The sequence below is a fragment of the Eschrichtius robustus genome, chromosome 8 (assembly GCF_028021215.1).
Source record: "Eschrichtius robustus isolate mEscRob2 chromosome 8, mEscRob2.pri, whole genome shotgun sequence".
NCBI lineage: Eukaryota > Metazoa > Chordata > Mammalia > Artiodactyla > Eschrichtiidae > Eschrichtius > Eschrichtius robustus.
Genome location: NC_090831.1, coordinates 72,837,212 through 72,857,920, shown reverse-complemented (window position 1 = coordinate 72,857,920; position 20,709 = coordinate 72,837,212). Strand labels below are relative to the sequence as shown.

At 34.6% G+C, this 20,709-nt stretch overlaps 1 protein-coding gene across 1 annotated transcript in view; it reads left to right on the top strand.

Annotated features, from left to right (window-relative positions):
• Nucleotides 1-20,709, top strand: part of VPS50 (VPS50 subunit of EARP/GARPII complex) — a 130,111-nt gene that overhangs the window by 22,412 nt on the left and 86,990 nt on the right. Inside the window, exons 4-12 of the mRNA XM_068549991.1 lie at nucleotides 382-453; nucleotides 2,928-2,981; nucleotides 3,788-3,858; nucleotides 4,633-4,750; nucleotides 4,833-4,868; nucleotides 6,011-6,093; nucleotides 15,457-15,499; nucleotides 16,895-16,993; nucleotides 18,748-18,888. Coding sequence (XP_068406092.1) covers nucleotides 382-453; nucleotides 2,928-2,981; nucleotides 3,788-3,858; nucleotides 4,633-4,750; nucleotides 4,833-4,868; nucleotides 6,011-6,093; nucleotides 15,457-15,499; nucleotides 16,895-16,993; nucleotides 18,748-18,888 — 717 coding nt within the window. The remainder of the gene's footprint in view (nucleotides 1-381; nucleotides 454-2,927; nucleotides 2,982-3,787; nucleotides 3,859-4,632; nucleotides 4,751-4,832; nucleotides 4,869-6,010; nucleotides 6,094-15,456; nucleotides 15,500-16,894; nucleotides 16,994-18,747; nucleotides 18,889-20,709) is intronic.

Sequence of the window (20,709 nt, the reverse complement as noted above, 5' to 3'; positions counted from 1 at the left end):
GAGTAGGGATATATGGTGGCTGGTAGAGTGGGGGATTAGGGTTAGGACTTTCTCACATTCTCCTGTTGCAGGTTGTGGAAGCAGTGTTTCCCAGCTCAGGGGCCGGAGTCCCGGTGGTAGTGGGGATTCCAGGAGGTTGGAGGTGGCAGCAGTGGAGATAGCAGGGCTGGGTGGGGATGGAACTTGAGTACCAGGGGGTTGGGTAACAGAGATATAGGCTTTTGTGTCTGGAGTCTAGTGGGGAGGTGGGGACGATGGGAGGAGTGGGATGTGACACCGTTTTGTATGTGCAGGTTGTAGTTCCTAAGTCAGGTGGGCAGTTAAGTGAAACCAAATTAAACAATTGATTTTTTACTCTTTATTTATGGATTTTTTTTTTAGAAACTCCCTCCTGTTCTCAATTTGCAAGAATTAGAGGAGTACAGAGACAAATTAAAACAACAGCAAGCTGCAGTAAGTAAAAAACACATTTCTGACAAAACTGTAAATGAAACACAACAGAGAGGTGTAACGTTTGCAGGTTTTATTGTTTAACTAATATACTAACATTTTAAACAAATCTTATTATTATTATTATTTTTTTAAATTATTTATTTATTTATTTTTGGCTGTGTTGGGTCTTCGTTTCTGTGCGAGGGCTTTCCCCAGCTGCGGCAAGCGGGAGCCACTCTTCATCGCGGTGCGCGGGCCTCTCACTATCGCGGCCTCTCTTGTTGCGGAGCACAGGCTCCAGACACGCAGGCTCAGTAGTTGTGGCTCACAGGCCTAGTTGCTCTGCGGCATGTGGGATCCTCCCAGACCAGGGCCCGAACCCGCGTCCCCTGCATTGGCAGGCAGACTCCCAACCACTGCGCCACCAGGGAAGCCCACAAATCTTATTATTTAACATGACTTTGACTCAAATTATATATTTATACATATTCAAATTTATTGTCTCTTCAGTTTCCCTCACATTACCTTGATAGATGTGCTTCTAGAACTTGGAGTTCTTTCTCTGGAATCCTAAACGTGATCAAAGAATTTTGAACTGTTTTTCAGATTACTAAAGTACCTTTTTAGATTACTCCTTGTCATGCATGCATGACTTTCCTACCCATAGTTTTATGATGGAGCTTTCTTATCTCAGAATAAAGGCTCCCACTTCTAGTTGAAATAGGTCCAAAGAGATTACAGGGTTAAGATTCAGAAAGTCTGAATTGCTGTCACTATTAATTGTGTGATGTTGGGCAAGTCACTTAACCTTGCTAAATCTCTTGTTTCATCTGTGAAGTAATGGGTTAGGTTGGGCAATGCATTTTCTCTAATGCTGTAAAATTCTGTGATTTTGTATTTTCCTTGTGTTAGGCTGAATTCCTTTTATAAAACTCAGACTGTACTGTAAAAGATTAAATAATGGTACTAAGTGGTCTTGTTAATTTTTTAATACTGAAAGAGCAATAGTAATAAATTTAGCCATTTTAATTTAAGGTATGGTCTTTAATAATACATCTGACAAATAAAGGAGGATATACTTCTCTTTCTTTAGTGTTACACCCAGAGGTCTCAGTGGGTGCTTGGATCTCCCTGGGGGTAGCAGCATTGGTGTGGGGAAGGGCCTTGAGCACTAGAGGGTTGTGTGGTAAAAATATGTTGTTGTTTTTGGAGAATTAGAGTTCAGTGGATGGTGGCACCTTTTGCCTTCTGGTTTCAGCATATTTAAATATGTACTCCTCCATCTCTGTACTTTATGTGATAGTATTCTTTTGGGGATGAACCCCACCACAAGGGCCGTGTAGCACAGTAGCCTTTGGAATTTAATCAACCTGGCCTTGAATCCTGACCTTGCAACTTACTGTGGGTGAATTACTGCTATGTTTAAGATTACTCATCTGGAAAATGAAGCATGTAACCCATTTCAGTAGATTGTCATAAATACTAATTGAGATAATGTAGGAAAAGCAGTCAGTAAACTGCCTGGCACAGTGTAGACTAACAATAACTACATGGTCTATTTAAAACAGAAAAATGAAAAACCCATAACTCAAAAAAAAAAAAAAAGGCAGTGACCCAAATAAATAAATAAATAAAGTGATAAAAAACCCCAATTTGGTAAAATTAGGTGGGTTTCTGTCTGTGTACATCTATACACATTCATATCTATACAAATCTATACAAATTCAGAGCAGATTAAGAAAACGTGAAAGAATTAGCACAATCTTTGAATGTATGTGTAGTGTTTTGTTCTCAGTTGGCTTGGGGAAGGGGATACAGTTGTGTTGCTTGAGCAGATATTCACTGACTACCATTGGTGTGCCATGCTTCATGCTGGACGTGGTACCTCTGTAGTGTAGTCCTACAGGGGCCCCTGAAATTGTGAAATAAGAGCCTCATGTTCAAAATCATTATAATTCTAACTCGCATACATTACTGTTTTTCATGGAACTGACCAAGAAACCTTAGGTATCTTCATAGCGCTCCAGAAAACACGTTTCCAGTTTTTCAGAGTAGTAGACCAAACTGCTGTTTGTCTTCTTACGCGGGACAAAGGATTTAAAGGGTGTTCTGTTTCCCAGATAGTATTTCCATAAATTCAGTAGATTAAACATTTATTTATCTTAACAAGTCTATCTTTTTTAAAGCAAATCCTGTACCCTTAAAGATGGTTATACTTTTGTGCATGTTAGTTAAAGCAGATACTCATGTTATTAACAGTAATAATGACCACTTATTGAGTTTCTATTAAGGACCAAGTACTGTGCTACATGCTATACCTCTTGTACTAATTTCATAGCCAAAGAAATGTACGTGGCCATAGCATGCCAATATTTGCTGTAGAAGTTATTAGGAAGACCTATGGAATATTCTTGCTAAAATTTTAAATGTAAAATGTAATAGGAAGCATGAGGCTTTTTCTTTTATTTCCTTTGTTTGATTGCATGTTCTTATAGGTCTCTAAAAAAGTAGCAGATTTAATCCTTGAAAAACAGCCTGCATATGTAAAGGTAGGATAACATTTGTTATTTTTAATAGTAAAATATTAAAAATGTTTGAGTGACTTATACTTGGAACTTGAAATATTTTAATTTATTCTTTTGTCTGTAGTTTATAGCAGCATATTAACTCTATTTGGGTTGTGTATATGTATGTTTTTTTCTCTCATTTGGGGAATTTACCAACCTGCAAGAAGTGGAAGTGCTTTTATATTTGATTCTAAAGTAATCTATTTGGTTTTCCTAACTTGAAGAGCCAATGAAAATTGCTTCAGTGCACTTTGTAACTCATAGATCATCAATAATGACTGCTCAGTCTACCTTTAAAATATGATAAAATTGGAACTGTCTAGCTGAATCTGCCCTTTCATCAGAAAATAAGAGACTTCAAAATCCATTGAAATATCTAACAGTGTTCAAATGAAGACATTCATTGTCAAAGCATCTTAGCAAACAAATCATATTTGTCATATCCTTGATTACCTCGTGAAGTTCTGTTGGATAGAAGCATTTAAACGGATATATTATTAGTATTTATTTACACCCGTCTAAAGAGGTTGGGTCTAGATTTCCTTACAAGCAATACTGCCTAAATATTTTGTCACATGACATTGTGAAAATCAATTGAAAGTGGTTATTTAAAATAATTTTGTGGAAAAATATACCAACAATGTTCAAGTTCAGGTATTTTTGTTGCTACTTTGTTTTCCAAGCAGGCTTTTCTCTGAAGCCCACTAAAGTTTTTGTTAGAGTACCATACCAATAAGAAAGAAAAATAAAATGCCTCAAACAGTAACCTACACCTAATCTTTCCACAGGAACTTGAAAGAGTTACCTCATTACAGACAGGTCTTCAGTTAGCTGCTGTTATCTGCACAAATGGGAGGAGGTATTGCATTTGATGATACTTTGTTCAAGCTGAGTAACATTTAAGAGAAACTGTGAAACTGTCATGGAAAATTGATTTTTTTTATGATGATTGCGGTTTATAGAATGCCATTCATTAACTGAACATATATAATGGTCTAAAAACTGCACTAAGAAGGTCTGTGAGAAATGTCTTTAAATCTAGTTATGGATTAAAAATATTACTGTTTTTGTGTTGCTTAAATCAGTGCTTCTCAAACTGTCTTTGGTGAAGGACCAGTCTTTTTTTTTTGTTCTTTTTTAATTTCCAACTTGTTACAGACTACTGTTTTTGTAAAATGCAATAAAAACAAATTACTAGGAAAATGAATTTAAAAAAACCCAACCAAACACATACAAGATAGTCTCATTTTTTCTATTATCAGATTCATCAAGCATAAAATTATTGTCAACTTTTGCTCTGTGTGTTTAAAAAAATTTTTTTATTATTAGATTCATCAAGCATAAAATTGTTTTGTCAACTTTTGTTCTACATGTTTTTAAATGCTTTTTCTCAATTTCTGTACTTTTCTTGTGGTAGACCAGTAACAGTTTGAAGATTGGTATCAGACTACCACCATGCTTCAAGTAATGCTGGTTTAGTTTGAGCCGTTGAATAAATTTGTCAAATAGTGCTCACAATCCCCAAATTTAAGAGCAATTCAGGATACTATCTCATTAATTGACTAATTGTTCTGTGTGGATAGTGTTCTTATTATACTAGAAAAACTTAACTATTTATTTTTCACTTTTACAGACACTTGAATATTGCAAAGGAAGGTTTTACTCAAGCTAGTTTAGGCCTTCTTGCAAATCAAAGGAAACGTCAGTTGCTGATTGGACTTCTGAAATCTCTGAGAACTATAAAAACATTGGTATATACAGGTCACTTTTTAAAAATTAAGCTTAATTTTATGGTTGAAACAGATTTTACCTTTTGATTTATGTTTTTTTCAGCAAAGAACAGATGTCCGCTTAAGTGAAATGCTGGAGGTAAGTTTACAAGGCTTGGAAATTTGGTGATCCTAATAATATTAAATAGAGAATTATTGTGAAAAAAATTCAGATGTGCATTTTTCTCAAGTTGGTATATGGTATGAAGAGCATTTTTAGACATGTAAAGGAACTTGCTCCTAGCGCATCTTTTTCTATTGACATGATATACTTCATTTAGAAAAAATTATTGGGGGAAATGTTCAGTTTGTAGCAATGTGGGAGTGTTAACTTCAGTATCTTTTGATTATACCTGTGCCCAAATAGCAATGAAATTATCTTTTGTGTCTAACATAAAGTAGTGATTTGAGGAGTATGTCATAGATTAGTTATGTTTGGTGTTTCATATATTAATTGATTTTTCTGAGTGAGCCATCTGTTTTCTCTTTGATGCTTTCTTAGCATTGTCTGTATACTTCCGTTATAAGATTCACCAAAGCCTAATGTATTATGTGTTTCCCCATAATACTCGAGCACCTTTGGGTAGGTACTTTGTCATCATCTCAGCATCCCATGTGGTTTGAATTGCCTTTGTTGATATGAACTTAAGGATCTTTTAAAAATGATTTTCGGTATAATCACTGTATTACTTCTAAACTATTACCACTAAAACTAGGGTTTGAGAAATCCATATGAAAAATTCATTTGGCATTAAATTACTGTTTAGGAATATTTGGGGCCATTAATGAATATTTCACTTTTTTCCAAATTTATTTGTTTAAGAATATTTATGGATTTATGATAGTAGAACTGTTGAATGTTGATTATAAGTAGAATGCATACTGTTTTGGAACATTTTATATAAACATTACTGAAAGAAGAATGTTAACAGTTAAAGAACTCCTTCCCTCTGAAGCAGCTTGTACTTCTGTATAGGCTTTATCTACATGTCATGGTCTCAAAGGGCTATTACTGTGTTTTTAAGGGAACAGCATATTTTTTTCATGGATACATTTTAGGCCTGGAGGTAGTTGCTTTGTTATATTTTACTATTTATCTGTTGTTGGTATTATGATCCTTATTTGAGAGGAATTAAAATTTTCTGGGGCTGTAACTTTGGATAGAGTATGAACAGAGATTTGTCTTTTTCAGAAGCTTTAAGAAAAATGTTTCCAGCCTAATGCCTTCTGTTGTTGATTCAGGAGGAAGACTATCCAGGAGCTATTCAGCTGTGCCTGGAATGTCAGAAAGCTGCCAGCACTTTTAAACATTATAGTTGCATAAGGTAAGGTAATGTAAAATTTTTAAAGCTGACTTTATTGTCAGTTTTTATATAGGAGTTGTGTAACATTGTATGTTAATAAACACTGAATATTAATATTAAGTGCTATGTTCTAGTTTAGCCTTCTTATTTGTAAATGAGCAGCACAGTAAAATTATAAATAACAATTCTTAAGGTTTGAAAGATCAGATACTTTCTAATCCTGTTTCTTGTCACCTCATTGAAACTTTTTTTCATGTTTTTTCCAATCTTATTGATTTCATTTTTATGGAGTAGTAGGGAATAAATTCATCTGTTCATGTCTCCATTGCAACTCTTGGGAATTCTTCCTCCTTAACTCTGCCCAGCTTATAAATATTGAGAGTTCTGTTGCAGTTTGCTTTTCAGATCCAGATGGTTCAACTGTTGGCTCACCATGATAAGAATTCTCTTGGAAAATTTAAAGTGATTTCACTTTATGTAGGAGTCATCTTTGTAATATTTAAGTGATTATGTATTTAATGTATTATATCTTCTGTTTATTTATAAAATGTACAATGAAAAAAACAGCTGCTGCATCCTCTGCTCTTAGTTCTAACTTTATTAATGGATTTTGGTCTGCTTAACATGGAGGTTTTGCATTAGTTGTGACAGTACCTTGAGGAATCTCTAATCCTCAAGTGTAATTTCTGCCATTCCTCTAAAAGCATCAAAAATAAATATAAAATCTAGGGAAAATAGTGAGCTTGCCAAGGAAACCCAGTTTCAAATTAAATTCATACTTACCCTAGAATGTAGTCCCTTAGTCCCCCCTGTATGGAGAATCTGGCACTCAGTGAGCAGGATGCACTGATATTGTAGATGTTGATTGCTAGTATCTGAAAAAATAAAAGGATTATGATAGAACAAAGCATTAATACAGCTTTGGATTAAATTTTTTCTTTTAATATACTCTCACATCATAGGTCTGTGCTGGGTATCGAATAACTAGGTATTTTCCCCCTAGAGATGATATTTTTTTTTCTTTAGGATTATGCATATTGAAGCGACCACTTTTTATTTGATTAGGAAGTGCATAGTTGGGTAGTACCAGTAATATTTTGATTTTATCCATTTTGACAGTGATTAACTGTCACTATTAAAAACTTGATTATGTCATTTATACTTATTAAGTTGGGTGAATAGTGAATTAGCTCTAATATGTTGAATATATTTGAAAATTTCTAGCAAGGTCTTCTGGCTCCTGAAGAAGCATAGCGCTCATTTAGTTCATTTCGTGGTGATAAATCTGTTAGAATGAGAAAAGCTATGACTCGGCTGCTATCATTTCTTTGTAATATTCCTTTTTTGTGTATTTCTTTGTCTTGTGTTGTTATAGTTACCTCTCTGAAAATTATTTTTTTTGATACGGGATACATGGGGTGTAAATGTTCAGATTTTGAAATGACCTTAATTTAGTCCATACACAATTGAAAGAAAAATTATTTTTTTCCTTAGAAAATGGAAGGCATTGCTCAGCTGTCTATTCTAGCCTTCTGTTTTGTAGGACAAAGTCAGATGCTACTTTCATTCCCATTCCACCATAAATAGTGTCTTTCCTTTAGAATTTTTAGGATTTTTTTTTTCTACTTGAAGTTATAAAATTTCACCTGTCTAGAAAAGTCCTGTGTCACTCTTTACTCCTAGATGATGAGACAAGAATGAAGTATTATTTAATGCTTAACTGCTTGAGATGCTATGTTCCTTGTTATACCAAGAGCTCTTGAAATTTATTTCTCTAGGAGTTTGTAATAACAGGCAGTTAACAGGCAGGACTGTGGGATAATATGCCGGTTAAGAGCACAGAGTGCATAAACGAAAGCCATCAGAGATGTTCAAGCTGTGAATGGCTCACTTCCCATACCCCAGTAGGAATGGGAAATACTGACATTTATAGGAGTGGGAGTAGAAGCTAGGCACCATTAGCTAAGGCAGCACTGACTACACAGTAATTCTAAATTATATTTTAATAAGGTTTTCTCACTAAAGCTTTACTTTTCAGCTTTTAAATATTGAATCATGATGATGGTGATAGTGATGACGGTATAATAATACTTAAAAAATTTTGGCCTTTACTATGTGTCAAGCGCTGTACTTGTCACTTTCCTTACTTTTTCTTATTTAGCATCAACAAAATATTCCTCGGAGGTGTTGTTATTGTCTCTCTTTTATAGATGAGGATGTCGATGCTCTATAAAACAAGTGGCAAAGCCAGGATTTAAACTTAGATCTGTTGGGATGCAGAGCTTGTTTTTCTTAAACCACAACTATGCTAGACTGTCTACCAATGTGATAGCTATTATGTGTAGTGGAAGCTCATGGCTAGTAGGCCAATTTACATTGTTCTGCTCCAGTATCTGAGTTATATTCTTACTAGAGTTAATTGTATTTTTTCCTAAAACCTATTTCTGCCAGTTGTGTTTGTTACTGTATTTATGTTGTTTAAGTAAATAAACTAATGAGATGAAATAGTTTTTGAAAGTAAGTTGAATGCATTGGAAAAACAACATATTGTTAAAAATAAATTTCCTTTTGAATTTTTTGTAGATGAGACAACTCATAAAAAATAGGGGCATATAAGGTAGCGTGTGATCTGACATTTGGATTGTTTTGCATTTGTTTTTAAGCTCCTGCTTTACTTTTGAGAAACTGAAACTTGAAATTACAGACAATTTACTAGTCATTTGGCTCATATGAGACTAAGAAGTTAAAGCTCCAGTCAAATGAAAAGACAAGACCTTGGCTTGAAATCAGAAATGGGTGAATGAAGTACATTTATGCAATTTTAGTTAAAATATTCAGTACACGTAAATATTCTTGTTTTAACTTTGATCAGTTGACCAACTAAAAGGTCTTCTGCTGAACTCTAGCACAGGGTTGGCAGAGGGCCTTTGTCTTTAAAGGGCCAGATAATAAATATTTTAAGCTTTGCAGGCCATAAGGTCTCGGTTGCAACTATTCAGCTCTGCCCTTGAAGACCAAGAGCTGCCTTAGATGATATGTAAACAAATGCATATGCCTGTGTTTCAATAAAACTTTATTTAGAAACATAGCCGGTTGGCTAGATTTGGTTCTTGAGCCTGACATCTGTTCTGGAATTACAATTCGTAAAGTTTGGAGATGTTGTGAACATTTTTAGTGTCCTTAGTAATTGACTCTAGGCTTTTTCTGTGGTGAATGATTGTGTTCTGGGTTAGGTCAGGGATTTCTGAACAGTGTGTGGGCAGAGATCTGGGTAGATCCAAAGTGATCTTCAGAGTTCTTTTACAGTTTGTTCATGGTTTGAAGGATCATGTGGACACTTCATGGTACCTCAGAGTTGTTTGTTTAGCTTCAAAGTGTTTGAAAATCACGTTTTCTGTGAGGTCTGTTGATAAACTCAGCAGCAGTGAGTAGACTGAAATCATTGGAATAGACCTTTGATCTAAACAGACTGGAGTTTCCAGGGGCCATGGACATACAGTATAAACTTGGAAGAATAAATTTTACTTACATGTATTTCAGAAGTTTTAGCACTCTACTGAACCATATATAAAGATGTGGTAATTGGGTAACTGGTGTTCAGCATATAATGGAATCTTGAAACTTTAGAGCTAGAAGCAACCTTTTAGATCCAGCCCACTTTTGCATAGGAAGCTGATGCCCAGAGTTATTAAGAGACTTGTCTTAGATCACATGGCTTAATAACAGAACAGGGAAGGATCATTAAGAGGCTAATTACTTTCACACTATCTTGTCTTTCAGCAAGTCAAATTTGTACAAAATTTTGATTTATATGCAACTTTCTAAGATGCATTTTGCAAGTGTGTGTCCAGATCAGTTATTTAAAAGAAAACTTATAATTATTTATGGATGTGTTACTTTAATATTTTCTATAGTGATTATAAAAATGCCCCCCCAAATTGTTTGATTCATTCCATTCACTTGCAGATAGCCTTTAATAGCTTTTAGCCTTTTATCTTACAACTGGTAACTTTTTTGACTGTAATGTAGCTTTTATTTATCCAAATGTTTATGAATAGGTCCTTTTTACATACTTTGATTAATTGACTGAAATAACTGGAATTCAGGTTTCTAAAAGATGGCTAAGGGTTTCTTTAAAGGCTGTACATTTAATATGTCCACTCGTTAATCACATTTTTACATATGTATCTTTAATTAGTAGCAAACTGTTATCAAACTACAGTTGTAGATTTTGAAAACTTTTTTTTTTTTTTTTAATATTTATTTATGGCTGTGTTGCGTTTTCGTTTCTGTGGGAGGGCTTTCTCTAGTTGCGGCAAGCAGGGGCCACTCTTCATCGCGGTGCGCGGGCCTCTCACTGTCGCGGCCTCTCTTGTTGCGGAGCACAAGCTCCAGACGCACAGGCTCGGTAGTTGTGGCTCACGGGTCTAGTTGCTCCGCGGCATGTGGGATCCTCCCAGACCAGGGCTCGAACCCGTGTCCCCTGCATTGGCAGGCAGATTCTCAACCGCTGCGCCACCAAGGAAGCCCAGAAAACATTTTTAATAAGACCAAAATGTTTGATTTATAAATTTTATATTTAAAATTTTCTGCATACTATTTACATTGCCATGTTTGCATTAACTCTTAATATATAGGCTATATATATATAATCATTTTAACCGTAAATAATAGAAGAAATAAAAACGTCTAGATTTATTTATAAAGTTTATAGAGTTTATAGGGCTATAAACTCTAAAGCCCATTTTTTTCAATTGAGAAGCTGAAAAAATCATTACTCTCACCTATGAATTAGTTTAGATATATCCCTTTTTTCTCCAAACTCACAATATTCCCTGAAAGAATATGTTTACCAGTTCTGATGTTTATTATTCTGGGTGTTCTTGCCTCTCCATATCTGTGTCTCTAGCTTCAGTCTTAGGTGAACTTCTGAGCCCTTGTGTGATAGAGGAGTGGAACCAGCTTCCACTCTGCTTATCTCTTTTTCTTTCACTAAGGCACCTGTAGACCCAGAGTCTAGTCTGACTCTTTTTCTTCTAAAACATTCTCCTTTTTTTTTCTCTCTGTAGTTTTTTGTTTTTTTTTTTTAATTGAAGTAGAAAATGGGGGCTGAAAGAATGATGGTAAAATTTTGTCATTTTATGTTTAAATTGCAAATTTGACTTTGCAGATATTTATTACCTGCTCTGAGTCAGGCAGTGAGTTTAGTTAGTCCTGGGGCATCACTGGGGAATAAGCCACAGTCTGCTCTGACAGATAGTCACAGATATTTCTTTACTATAATTCGGGGTGCTGTAAACAGAGCATTGTGAAACTTAAGGGAACAGTCAGCAGAGGAAGACTTCTGAGAAAAGATGACATTTGGAAGATAGATGGACATTTGGGCCCAAGTGAGAAAAGAAGAATGTACTTTATAGTTATTGTGAACATTATATGCAAGAACAGAGGGTGTGAAAGTCTGGGGTTTGTTTGGGGAGTTGCACATAGTCCATATGACTAAAATACAGTTGACCCTTGAACAATGTAGGGGTGAAGGGCGCTAACCCTCAGCTCAGTCGAAAATCCATGTATAACTTATATAGTTATAAATTATACTCTGAATCTGTGATTCTGCTTCCGAGGATTCAACCAACTGAGGATTATGTAGTGCTGTAGTATTTACTATTGAAAAATGTCCGCTTATAAGTCGACCAGCGCAGTTCCAATCCTTGTTGTTCAAGGGTCAACTGTATAGGCACTGAAAAGTGAATGGGAAGTTAATTTTTCATGTCAATTGTTAAGTCTTATGTGCCATGCTAATTTGGGGCTTTATCCTTGGTTTAATGGGGAGCCATCAAACATTTTAAAGCAGTGGATTAATGTGATTTTTATTTCTGCTTTACTTAGGAACTGCAAACTCAGATGTCTTTAGGGACCAGGCAGGTAACATATATGTGAAGCTGCCAGATGGCAGCAGGAAATGCTCAGGTCCACAGGACTGTCAGGCCTTGCCTAAAGCCTTTCACATACAAGCTATTTGAAAATGATGCATCTGCTAAATCAAACAGAATGTTGACCAAATCCAGTCTGGAGTTAGACCCCTGCTCAGAGCTATCCCTGAAAGGTTTTTGGAGTTTGTTGTACAATGTTTGGTATGCAGGTTGATGGTGTTTGTCAAATAAATGGATGTATGAGTTGAAGGGTGGGATGTGTGTGTTGTCTGCAGAGATTCATTAGGAGGTTATTAAGTGATAATACTTGATTTAGAACACAAACTTGATAAAGGAAAAGCATAGGTGGATATGAGAAATACTGAAATGGTAGAATCATCAGGGTCTGATCACCAGTTATATATGAAGAGAGAGAAGAATTAAAGATGACTTTGGAATTTCCAGCTTGGATTGAATGGGTGGTAGTCATATGAATCAAAAGAGAGAGAACATGGGAGAAGGAACAACTCTGGGAGTTGATACTGATTTTTTTTTTTTTTAAATTGGGTGGAATGAGAAATTATTTAATTCTAAGTGCTAAGGTGCTATCATGGCTATCCTTTTAGAGGTATTATTTTGGAGCCTTTAGCTCTCATTCCTTTTTTTTTTTAATTCATTCATTTATTCTTTTTCGGACAGAAATTCTTAGAATCATTTTTTTAAGGAAAATCTCACTCCCGCCTACAAGTATTTCCTTAACGTATATTTATGTCTGTGGCTATTTTTCAGGCATAAATCCTGGTTAGAGACCCTAATTTTTAAAATAAGGTATTAATCCTACACTGTTGATTGTCAAATCCTGAAGATTTGTTCATTCTCAGTGTTTACTAGAGAATATAATCTTCAATTCTCAACCTTAATCAAAAGCATGCTTATGATAAATGATATTTGTAGAAAATGGTCTAATTCCTTTACGTGTTTGGATGTTTATCTTTGAGACCATCAGAAACTGGGTACTTGTATTATTATTGGTTTTACTTTTCAGACAAATTGCTTTGCATTTGCATCTCTCTCTCTCTCTTTCTCTGTCAAACCACTTTGGTGTTATATCCTCAGTTTGCATTAAAAAGCTCTATAAGAAGCAAAGACAAGGAGTCCATGAATCCATATTGTATATTCTGTAAGGCTGTTACCAAGGGTGTTGTTCCTTAGGAGATAAAATATTGCTATCCTCTTTATCAAGACTGGCAAAATTTTCTCTCTCACTTAATGCCAACAAAAGTGATTTGTTTTCTCTTTGTTTTGTTTTTTCTCTTGAGTTACTGGTGTATTTTGATATTCTGGACACTGAATTGTGTACTCTGGGCTTCCCTATTTGTTTTGGCTGCTAGGACTTTGAGAGTCACGTATATAATCAGATGACAGTTGTAAAAAACCTTGTATAATTTTGGTGTATTAAACTACATCTTCCACTTGTTCTTACTGTTTTATTTTAGTTTGGCCTTAACCTCTTTTGTTAAAAATGTTTTCTCTAAAATTGTATTTATTTTGTTAGATACCACAGATCTTTTTTAATATTGGGATATTATAATTCAAATAATATTAGTTTTTTAAAAAAACTGACCTAGGGAGAATTAAAGGGGAAAAAAATCAGATAAAATCACATATCCTAAGTGTATAACTCAATATATTTTTACAAAGTGAACATAATTGTGTAATTACCTCCCAGAAACAGAAACAGAACTAGAACATTTCTAGTACCCCAGAAACTTCCTTCATGCCCCATTCCAGTCCTTATTTTCCCAAGGTAACCAGTGTTCTGGCTTCTGTCACTAACGTTAGTTTTGCCTGTTTTGAACTTTAAAAAGTGCATACTGTATGATTCCATTTATACAAACTGACTTCTTTTTGTCCAATATTATGTTTTTGATAATCAGGTAGTATATTTTCATTGCTATAGTATTTCATCATAAATATATCTCACTTTACCCATTTAATTGTTCACAGACAATTGAGTTGCTTCATTTTGCCTATTACAAATAATGCTGCAAGGATTGTATATGCACTTATGAAAGATACATATCTAGGACTTCTGGGACATAGAGTATTTGTGTGTTGAGTTTTAGGAGCTGTTAACAGTTTCTAAGAGGTGCTATCAGTTTTCCCTTCCTCCAGGATTGAATTGCGTGTTCCTTTTGTTCTACATCCTTGCCAACGTTTGTTGATGTCATTTTTAATTTTTAAAAAATAGTTTTAGCCATTCTGGTCTTTTGTTATAGTGTCTTATTGCAGTTTTAATTTGCATTTCCTGAATGCCTGATGGAGTGCATATTTATGTTTTATTGGCCAATTGGATATCTCCTTTGTCAAGTATCTGTTTAAGGCTTTTACCCTTTGTTTTTTTTCTGTTCTGTTGATCTGTTTATGTATCCTTATAATAAGTACCACACTATCTTATTGCTGTAACTTTATAATAAGCCTTAACCTATTTTAGTATATGTCTTACAGCATTGTTCTTCACAGTATTCTTGACTGGTCTTAGCCCTTTGAGTTTCCACATAAATTTTAGAAGCAGCTTGTCAGTTTCTACATTAAAAAGCCTTCTGGGATTTTGATTAGAATTTCAGTTATTCTAGGAGATCATTTTGGTGAGAACTGATATCAACAATATTGAAGGTTTTAGTCTGTTTACATGGTATATACCTCTATGTAGTTGTCTTCTTTATTTTAGCTGTATTTTGTATTGTATATTTTTTATTTGACTTATTCCCAGGTATTTGGTTTTTTGAAATTATATATTTTTTTAAAGTATTTGTTTATTTATTTATTTATGTCTGTGTTGGGTCTTCGTTTCTGCGCGAGGGCTTTCTCTAGTTGTGGCAAGCGGGGGCCACTCTTCATCGCGGTGCGCGGGCCTCTCACCGTCGCGGCCTCTCTTGTTGCGGAGCACAGGCTCCAGGTGCGCAGGCTCAGCAGTTGTAGCACACGGGCTTAGTTGCTCCGCGGCACGTGGGATCTTCCCGGACCAGGGCTCGAACCCGTGTCCCCTGCATTGGCAAGCAGACTCTCAACCACTGTGCCACCAGGGAAGCCCCTGAAATTGTATTTTTAAAAATTTCATTGTCTAATTCTTTGTTTCTAATATATAGAGATTAATTTTATTTTTGACATTTTACTTTTCATCTATATTATACTTATTATCTTTAAAACTTGCTATCAGTATTTAATTCTTAAATTCTTAGTTTTATCTATAGATTCTTGAGGATTTTCTGCCCACACAGTCCTGTTGCTGCTAGTGATGACTCTTCTATTTCTTCCTTTCTAATTCTTTTCCTTTTATTTATTTTTCTTGCCTTTTAGTACTGTCTGTAGGATCAGCAGCACAACTTACTGCTCATACTATTGATCTGTGCATTTAATTATTCAGTTTGTCTCTTTTAAAGATTGACACACCTAATTCTGTTTTATTTAATAGTGAACTGAATTCAAAGCTGCAAGATACTTTAGAGCAAATTGAGGTAAGAAGAATTATATATTAAGTTAAATGACTTTTTCTTTTCAGAGGTTTCTGAATAGCGTAGATGCATCTTATGTTTTGACTTTCATGTTAGTATCAGTGTTTCTACATCACTATACTTTGTGTTTTTCATTTGGAATATCTGTGCATGGTCAAGTTAATATTAATTTACTTGTATTCTCAATAATACTTTAGGAATTGTGGGATCTGAAAAGAGTATTTGAAAATATTACCATATCCAGCAGGATCCCTAAACTGTTAGTCAAAGGTGTGTTCTCATGTAAATTATAGGCAAAATACTTACCATGTATTAATTATTTTTTGAGTATCAACTGCTACTCCTTTTTAGTTTAGTGAGTTTATTTATTTAAGAATGATTATTGGCTGATGATAACCCTCCTAAATTCCTAAACCTCATACTAATATCTCATACAATTCATCAAATATGTAGAAACTGGAAAGGAAAAGCTATGTTATTGTGAGCATAAAGCCTTTTCCTCCTACATTTATTCAGAGTTCATCTCTTTCCTCAGAATCTTTGCAAAGCAGAGTGCTCATTTAAATAAACTTAATACGAATTATTTGGTTTCTTCTGGTACTTTATTTTATTGTTTTCCTGATGAGAGTACTTAGAAAAGTTGAGGCTAGACTTTCAAATGACTTTTGTGAAAGTAGTTTTTGATCATAAATGCAATTATTTCCTAATTGTAAGAATGACAGTTTATTTGATAAACATAAATAGAACTGCTTTGAAAATCCCTTAAGTAAATAATCACGTGAATGTTTTAATGAGGACTTTCTTTCAAAGCTCAGTTTTCTTCATTCTTATAATTTTCTATATAAGTACAGAATAATATTTATCTTAAAATGAAATCATTGAGATAGAAACCCATAAACAGAGTTGGTACATTTAGATATAAAAGGGGCAGTACCTTGAGGTATGTGCTTTTAAGGTCAATGTAGTTTTCTTGAAAATTATCAATGCTTTTCAGTGATTTACAGAAGGATTATTTTATTTTTCAGTAGTCCTACAAACTCAGTTCATATAATTGTAAGATTTTAGCAGATGCTTGAGGAAACATAGTTAAGTAAAATTAAAAACTAAAATTCCTTTAGAGACTGTGATAATTATTTTGTGTCCCTTGAAACACTAGGCATGGTTTTTTAAAAAACTCACATATTAATAACATCTCAATAAACTTGAGTATAGCTGGTAATAAGAATTATAATTTATTTATATTTTTATTTAAATTTGTTTTTGACTATTAAATCCAGTGTAATAGTAAATGTGTTTAGATATTAGTTAAAAGTGAGAAATTAGTCTTAATATTTTCTTCTTACTGCCTTGAAAATATAATTCCTTAACCACCTCTTGCCTCCTCTTTTAATTATACAGGAACAGTTGGATGTTGCTCTGTCCAAAATCTGCAAGAATTTTGACATTAACCATTATACCAAGGTTCAACAAGCTTATCGACTTCTTGGAAAAACACAGGTTAGTTCTGAAAGGATGTTTTCTTTTTTCTTAATCAGGAATCTGTTGATCTTTATGATTGCTTAAGTTTGAATATTATTATTAATATAGTGTGCTTAAAAAGTTTCATTTAACAAAGTAAATTTTTATGTTGTATTAACAATAGTAACATGATCTCATAGGCTCAGAGTGTGTGTAGTGTGATTAAAACATTACAGAAGTCTGTTTTTTTAATAAAGTTTTTTTTTTTAATTAATTAATTAATTCATTTATTTTTGGCTGTGTTGGATCTTCGTTTCTGTGCGAGGGTGTTCTCTAGTTGCAGTGAGCGGGGGCCACTCTTCATCGCGGTGCGCGGGCCTCTCACTGTCGCGGCCTCTCTTGTTGCGGAGCACAGGCTCCAGACGCGCAGGCTCAGTAGTTGTGGCTCACGGGCCCAGTTGCTCTGCGGCATGTGGGATCTTCCCAGACCAGGGCTCGAACCCGTGTCCCCTGCACTGGCAGGCGGATTCTCAACCACTGCGCCACCAGGGAAGCCCAGAAGTCTGTTTTTTAAACTATGAAGTGTTTCTCAGGTTTAATAGTTTCACCATTCTATGTAGGTTTTTTTAAAAAGTATATTATGAGATAATTCAGTGGGAGAGGATTGTAGTCTTTTTTACCTCAACTCTTGGTCCCGAATAAGAACTTCTAAATCTGGAGCCTCATGGTTCCTAGATGGGCCATCATGACTCCCTCAAAGTGGTATGTGAACTTTTGTGCGTTGTGTACATTTGTTGTAAGACAGGTCCGTTGCATGTATCAGATTTTTCAAAGGGTTCTATTATCCTCAGAATGTCCTCACTGCTCCCATGATGCATGGCTTTACATACTCTTACTGCTCAAGGGCTTCCTTGAAAAATTTGAAGTAGAGGCCACAGTTTGAAAATTAATTTTATCTTCTGCAAATATAGGATTATACATTTTTCTAGAGAACATCCAAACATGATAGGTGTAAATGTTTTCTTCCCTTAAATGGTCTCTTGTCTTAGAAGGAAATTGAAGACTTTACCAAACTATTTAAACTCTATTTACATTTTATAATAAGAATAAAAAAGTTTGGTTATTGATTGTACTTTATTAGTTTTTGTATCTGAAGCTATACCTAGGGAAAAATACTAGAAGGAAGACATTTGGTAATTTCGAGGGACATGTTTAAAGACCTTTGAAAATACAACTATAACTTCTGATTTCCCCTGTTAGATGAATTCTTTCACTCATTAAATATTTATTGGTACCTACTATGTGCATTGCTCCAGGCACCTGGATATAGGCCCTCATGTATCTTACCTTCTAGTGAGGGAGACAAACATTAAAGAAATAAATCAGTGTAAGTGGATAGAGTGATGCAAAGTACTGATTTATATAGGATAGTCAGGAAAGGCTTCTCTGAGAAGATGACCATTGAGTATCCTGAACAATGTAAAGGAATGATGGCAGAAGGCATCCAAAGGTGTGATTATGCATTGACATGTTTGGGAAAAGGCAGGATGGGTACCAGTGATAAATACAGAACAACAGAGCAGTGTTCACAATTCAGATTTATCTTTAGTGGAATGATGTTCTGGTTATTTGCAGTGTTATTTGCAAATAATCAACACTTATAATTCTGTGTATAATAGTTATTCGTGCTGTAGCTAAAATTGGTAAAGATTTTTTCCCGTGTTTTTAAAATCTGTTGAAATTTATTTATTTTAATAATATGAGATTATGTTGTATGTTTTTTCTTTCCATAGACAGCAATGGATCAACTTCATATGCACTTCACCCAAGCCATTCATAATACCGTGTTTCAAGTTGTTCTTGGTTATGTGGAACTATGTGCAGGAAACACAGATACAAAATTCCAAAAGCTGCAATATAAGGATCTCTGTACGGTATGTCATAACTTAAGTATTGTTCATATGAATCTATTTTAGTTTTTAAGTTTATATTTCATTTCTTTTAGAGCCTACTATTTGAAGATATGTTTGCAAACAGTTTTTCTCCCATATTATTCTTTTCCTCATAGAGAAACTGGAAGATTCAGTCACATAAATAGTAAAGGTTGATGAGATGGTACAGATTTGTGGAGTGTGGTTGCTTCTAAATGGACTCTCTACCCTCTTACAGCTTCTTTTACCCCTCTGTCTCAGGGTCTTAACTCTCTTCTGTGATAGCATCTAGGGTGCTTTTAAGCAATCATCTTTGCTGATTTTCCTTACATACTTTCAGTCTTTTCATGTGTATAAATGTTGCTTCTGTCAGCATCTGTAACCAATTTTTCTTTTTCATTCTTAAAGAAACATAGGTCTGTAGGTAATATAATCCACAGGTGGGAAGTGAACTGAGTTGGGTTGGCTTCTCCTTTTGAATTGTTCCTGCTGATGGATTGATGTAGTATGAGGAAAAGAGAATGATGAACCTCTAGGAGAATGGGGGTGCTATTTGCTTTTAAAGGAAGCCTTGTAAAGCATGAATTCTGTTTGATACTTATTAACAGAATTAGGTATGATAGGTTCTTTAATGTTGAAAGAACAGACTTAGAGGAGCTGAATAATGAGATGAAGAATATGATGCATTTTAGGGTGGCCCACTTTCTTTGGCACTATTCTTGATAAAAAATTAAGGAAGTTTAGAAATTACCTCAGGCCTCTTGGAAGTATTTAAGTCAGTGCTGTTACTGGCAGACAGGGATGTGAATATCTCTTATAAGCCTAAGTAAGTTTTAATTTGTTTTATAATATTGAGTTATATTTGACCTGTTTAAACCAGGTAAGATTAGGAAGAGATTATCTCATATCAGATTTATTTATTTAGTTTGATGAAAAGATGTGGACTTTTAGTAACTGAGTTCTATAAATGAAAGTGGTTAGCTCAGTAGAGGAAAAATGGAAGGAAGCCTTAGAAGTTCAATCAATAAGCTGATGAAAGGAAACTTAGATATGTTTTCCTGGTGAGAACACATATCAAGGATCTGGAATGGCATAACTCAGGCAAGTGAGGTGATTTGTGAAGGAGCCTTGTATTAGAATGTACAATTCTTAATTTTTCAATATATGGCAATTGGGAATCATTTTTGCCCTAATTAAAATTAACTGATAATAATTATTGACGAAATACTGGTGTAGGAACATATGTGGCACCCGAGTGTCAGGTAAGAAAGAAGCAACAGAGCCCTCAGGATATATGTGCAGGGTGTTGACTGGTAGATTTTGGAAGTGAGAAGGAAGAGCCCAGGCATTTGGGCAGTTGGTTTTCTCTGTATAGTAGCAATATTTTGAAGGAAGTCCTTAATCATAGATAAAAGTTTAAATATAACATTAAAAATTGAAATAAGTGATTTAAAATATTGTGTTGAAGTATAGTTGATTTAAAATTTCTGCTGTACAGAGAAGTGATTCAGTTATACGTATATATGTTCTTTTTCGTATTCTTTCCCATTGTGGTTTATCACAGGCTATTGAATATAGTTCCCTGTGCTGTACAGTAGAACCTTGTTGTTTATCTATTTTATATATAGTAGTTTGTATCAGTTTAGCTCTTTTATTTTTTATTCTTTTTTAACATCTTTATTGGAGTATAATTGCTTTACAATGGTGTGTTAGTTTCTGCTGTATAATAAAGTGAGTCAGCTATACATAAACAGAAATTCCCATATCTCCTCCCTCTTGTGTCTCCCTCCCACCCTCCCTATCCCACCTCTCTAGGTGGACACA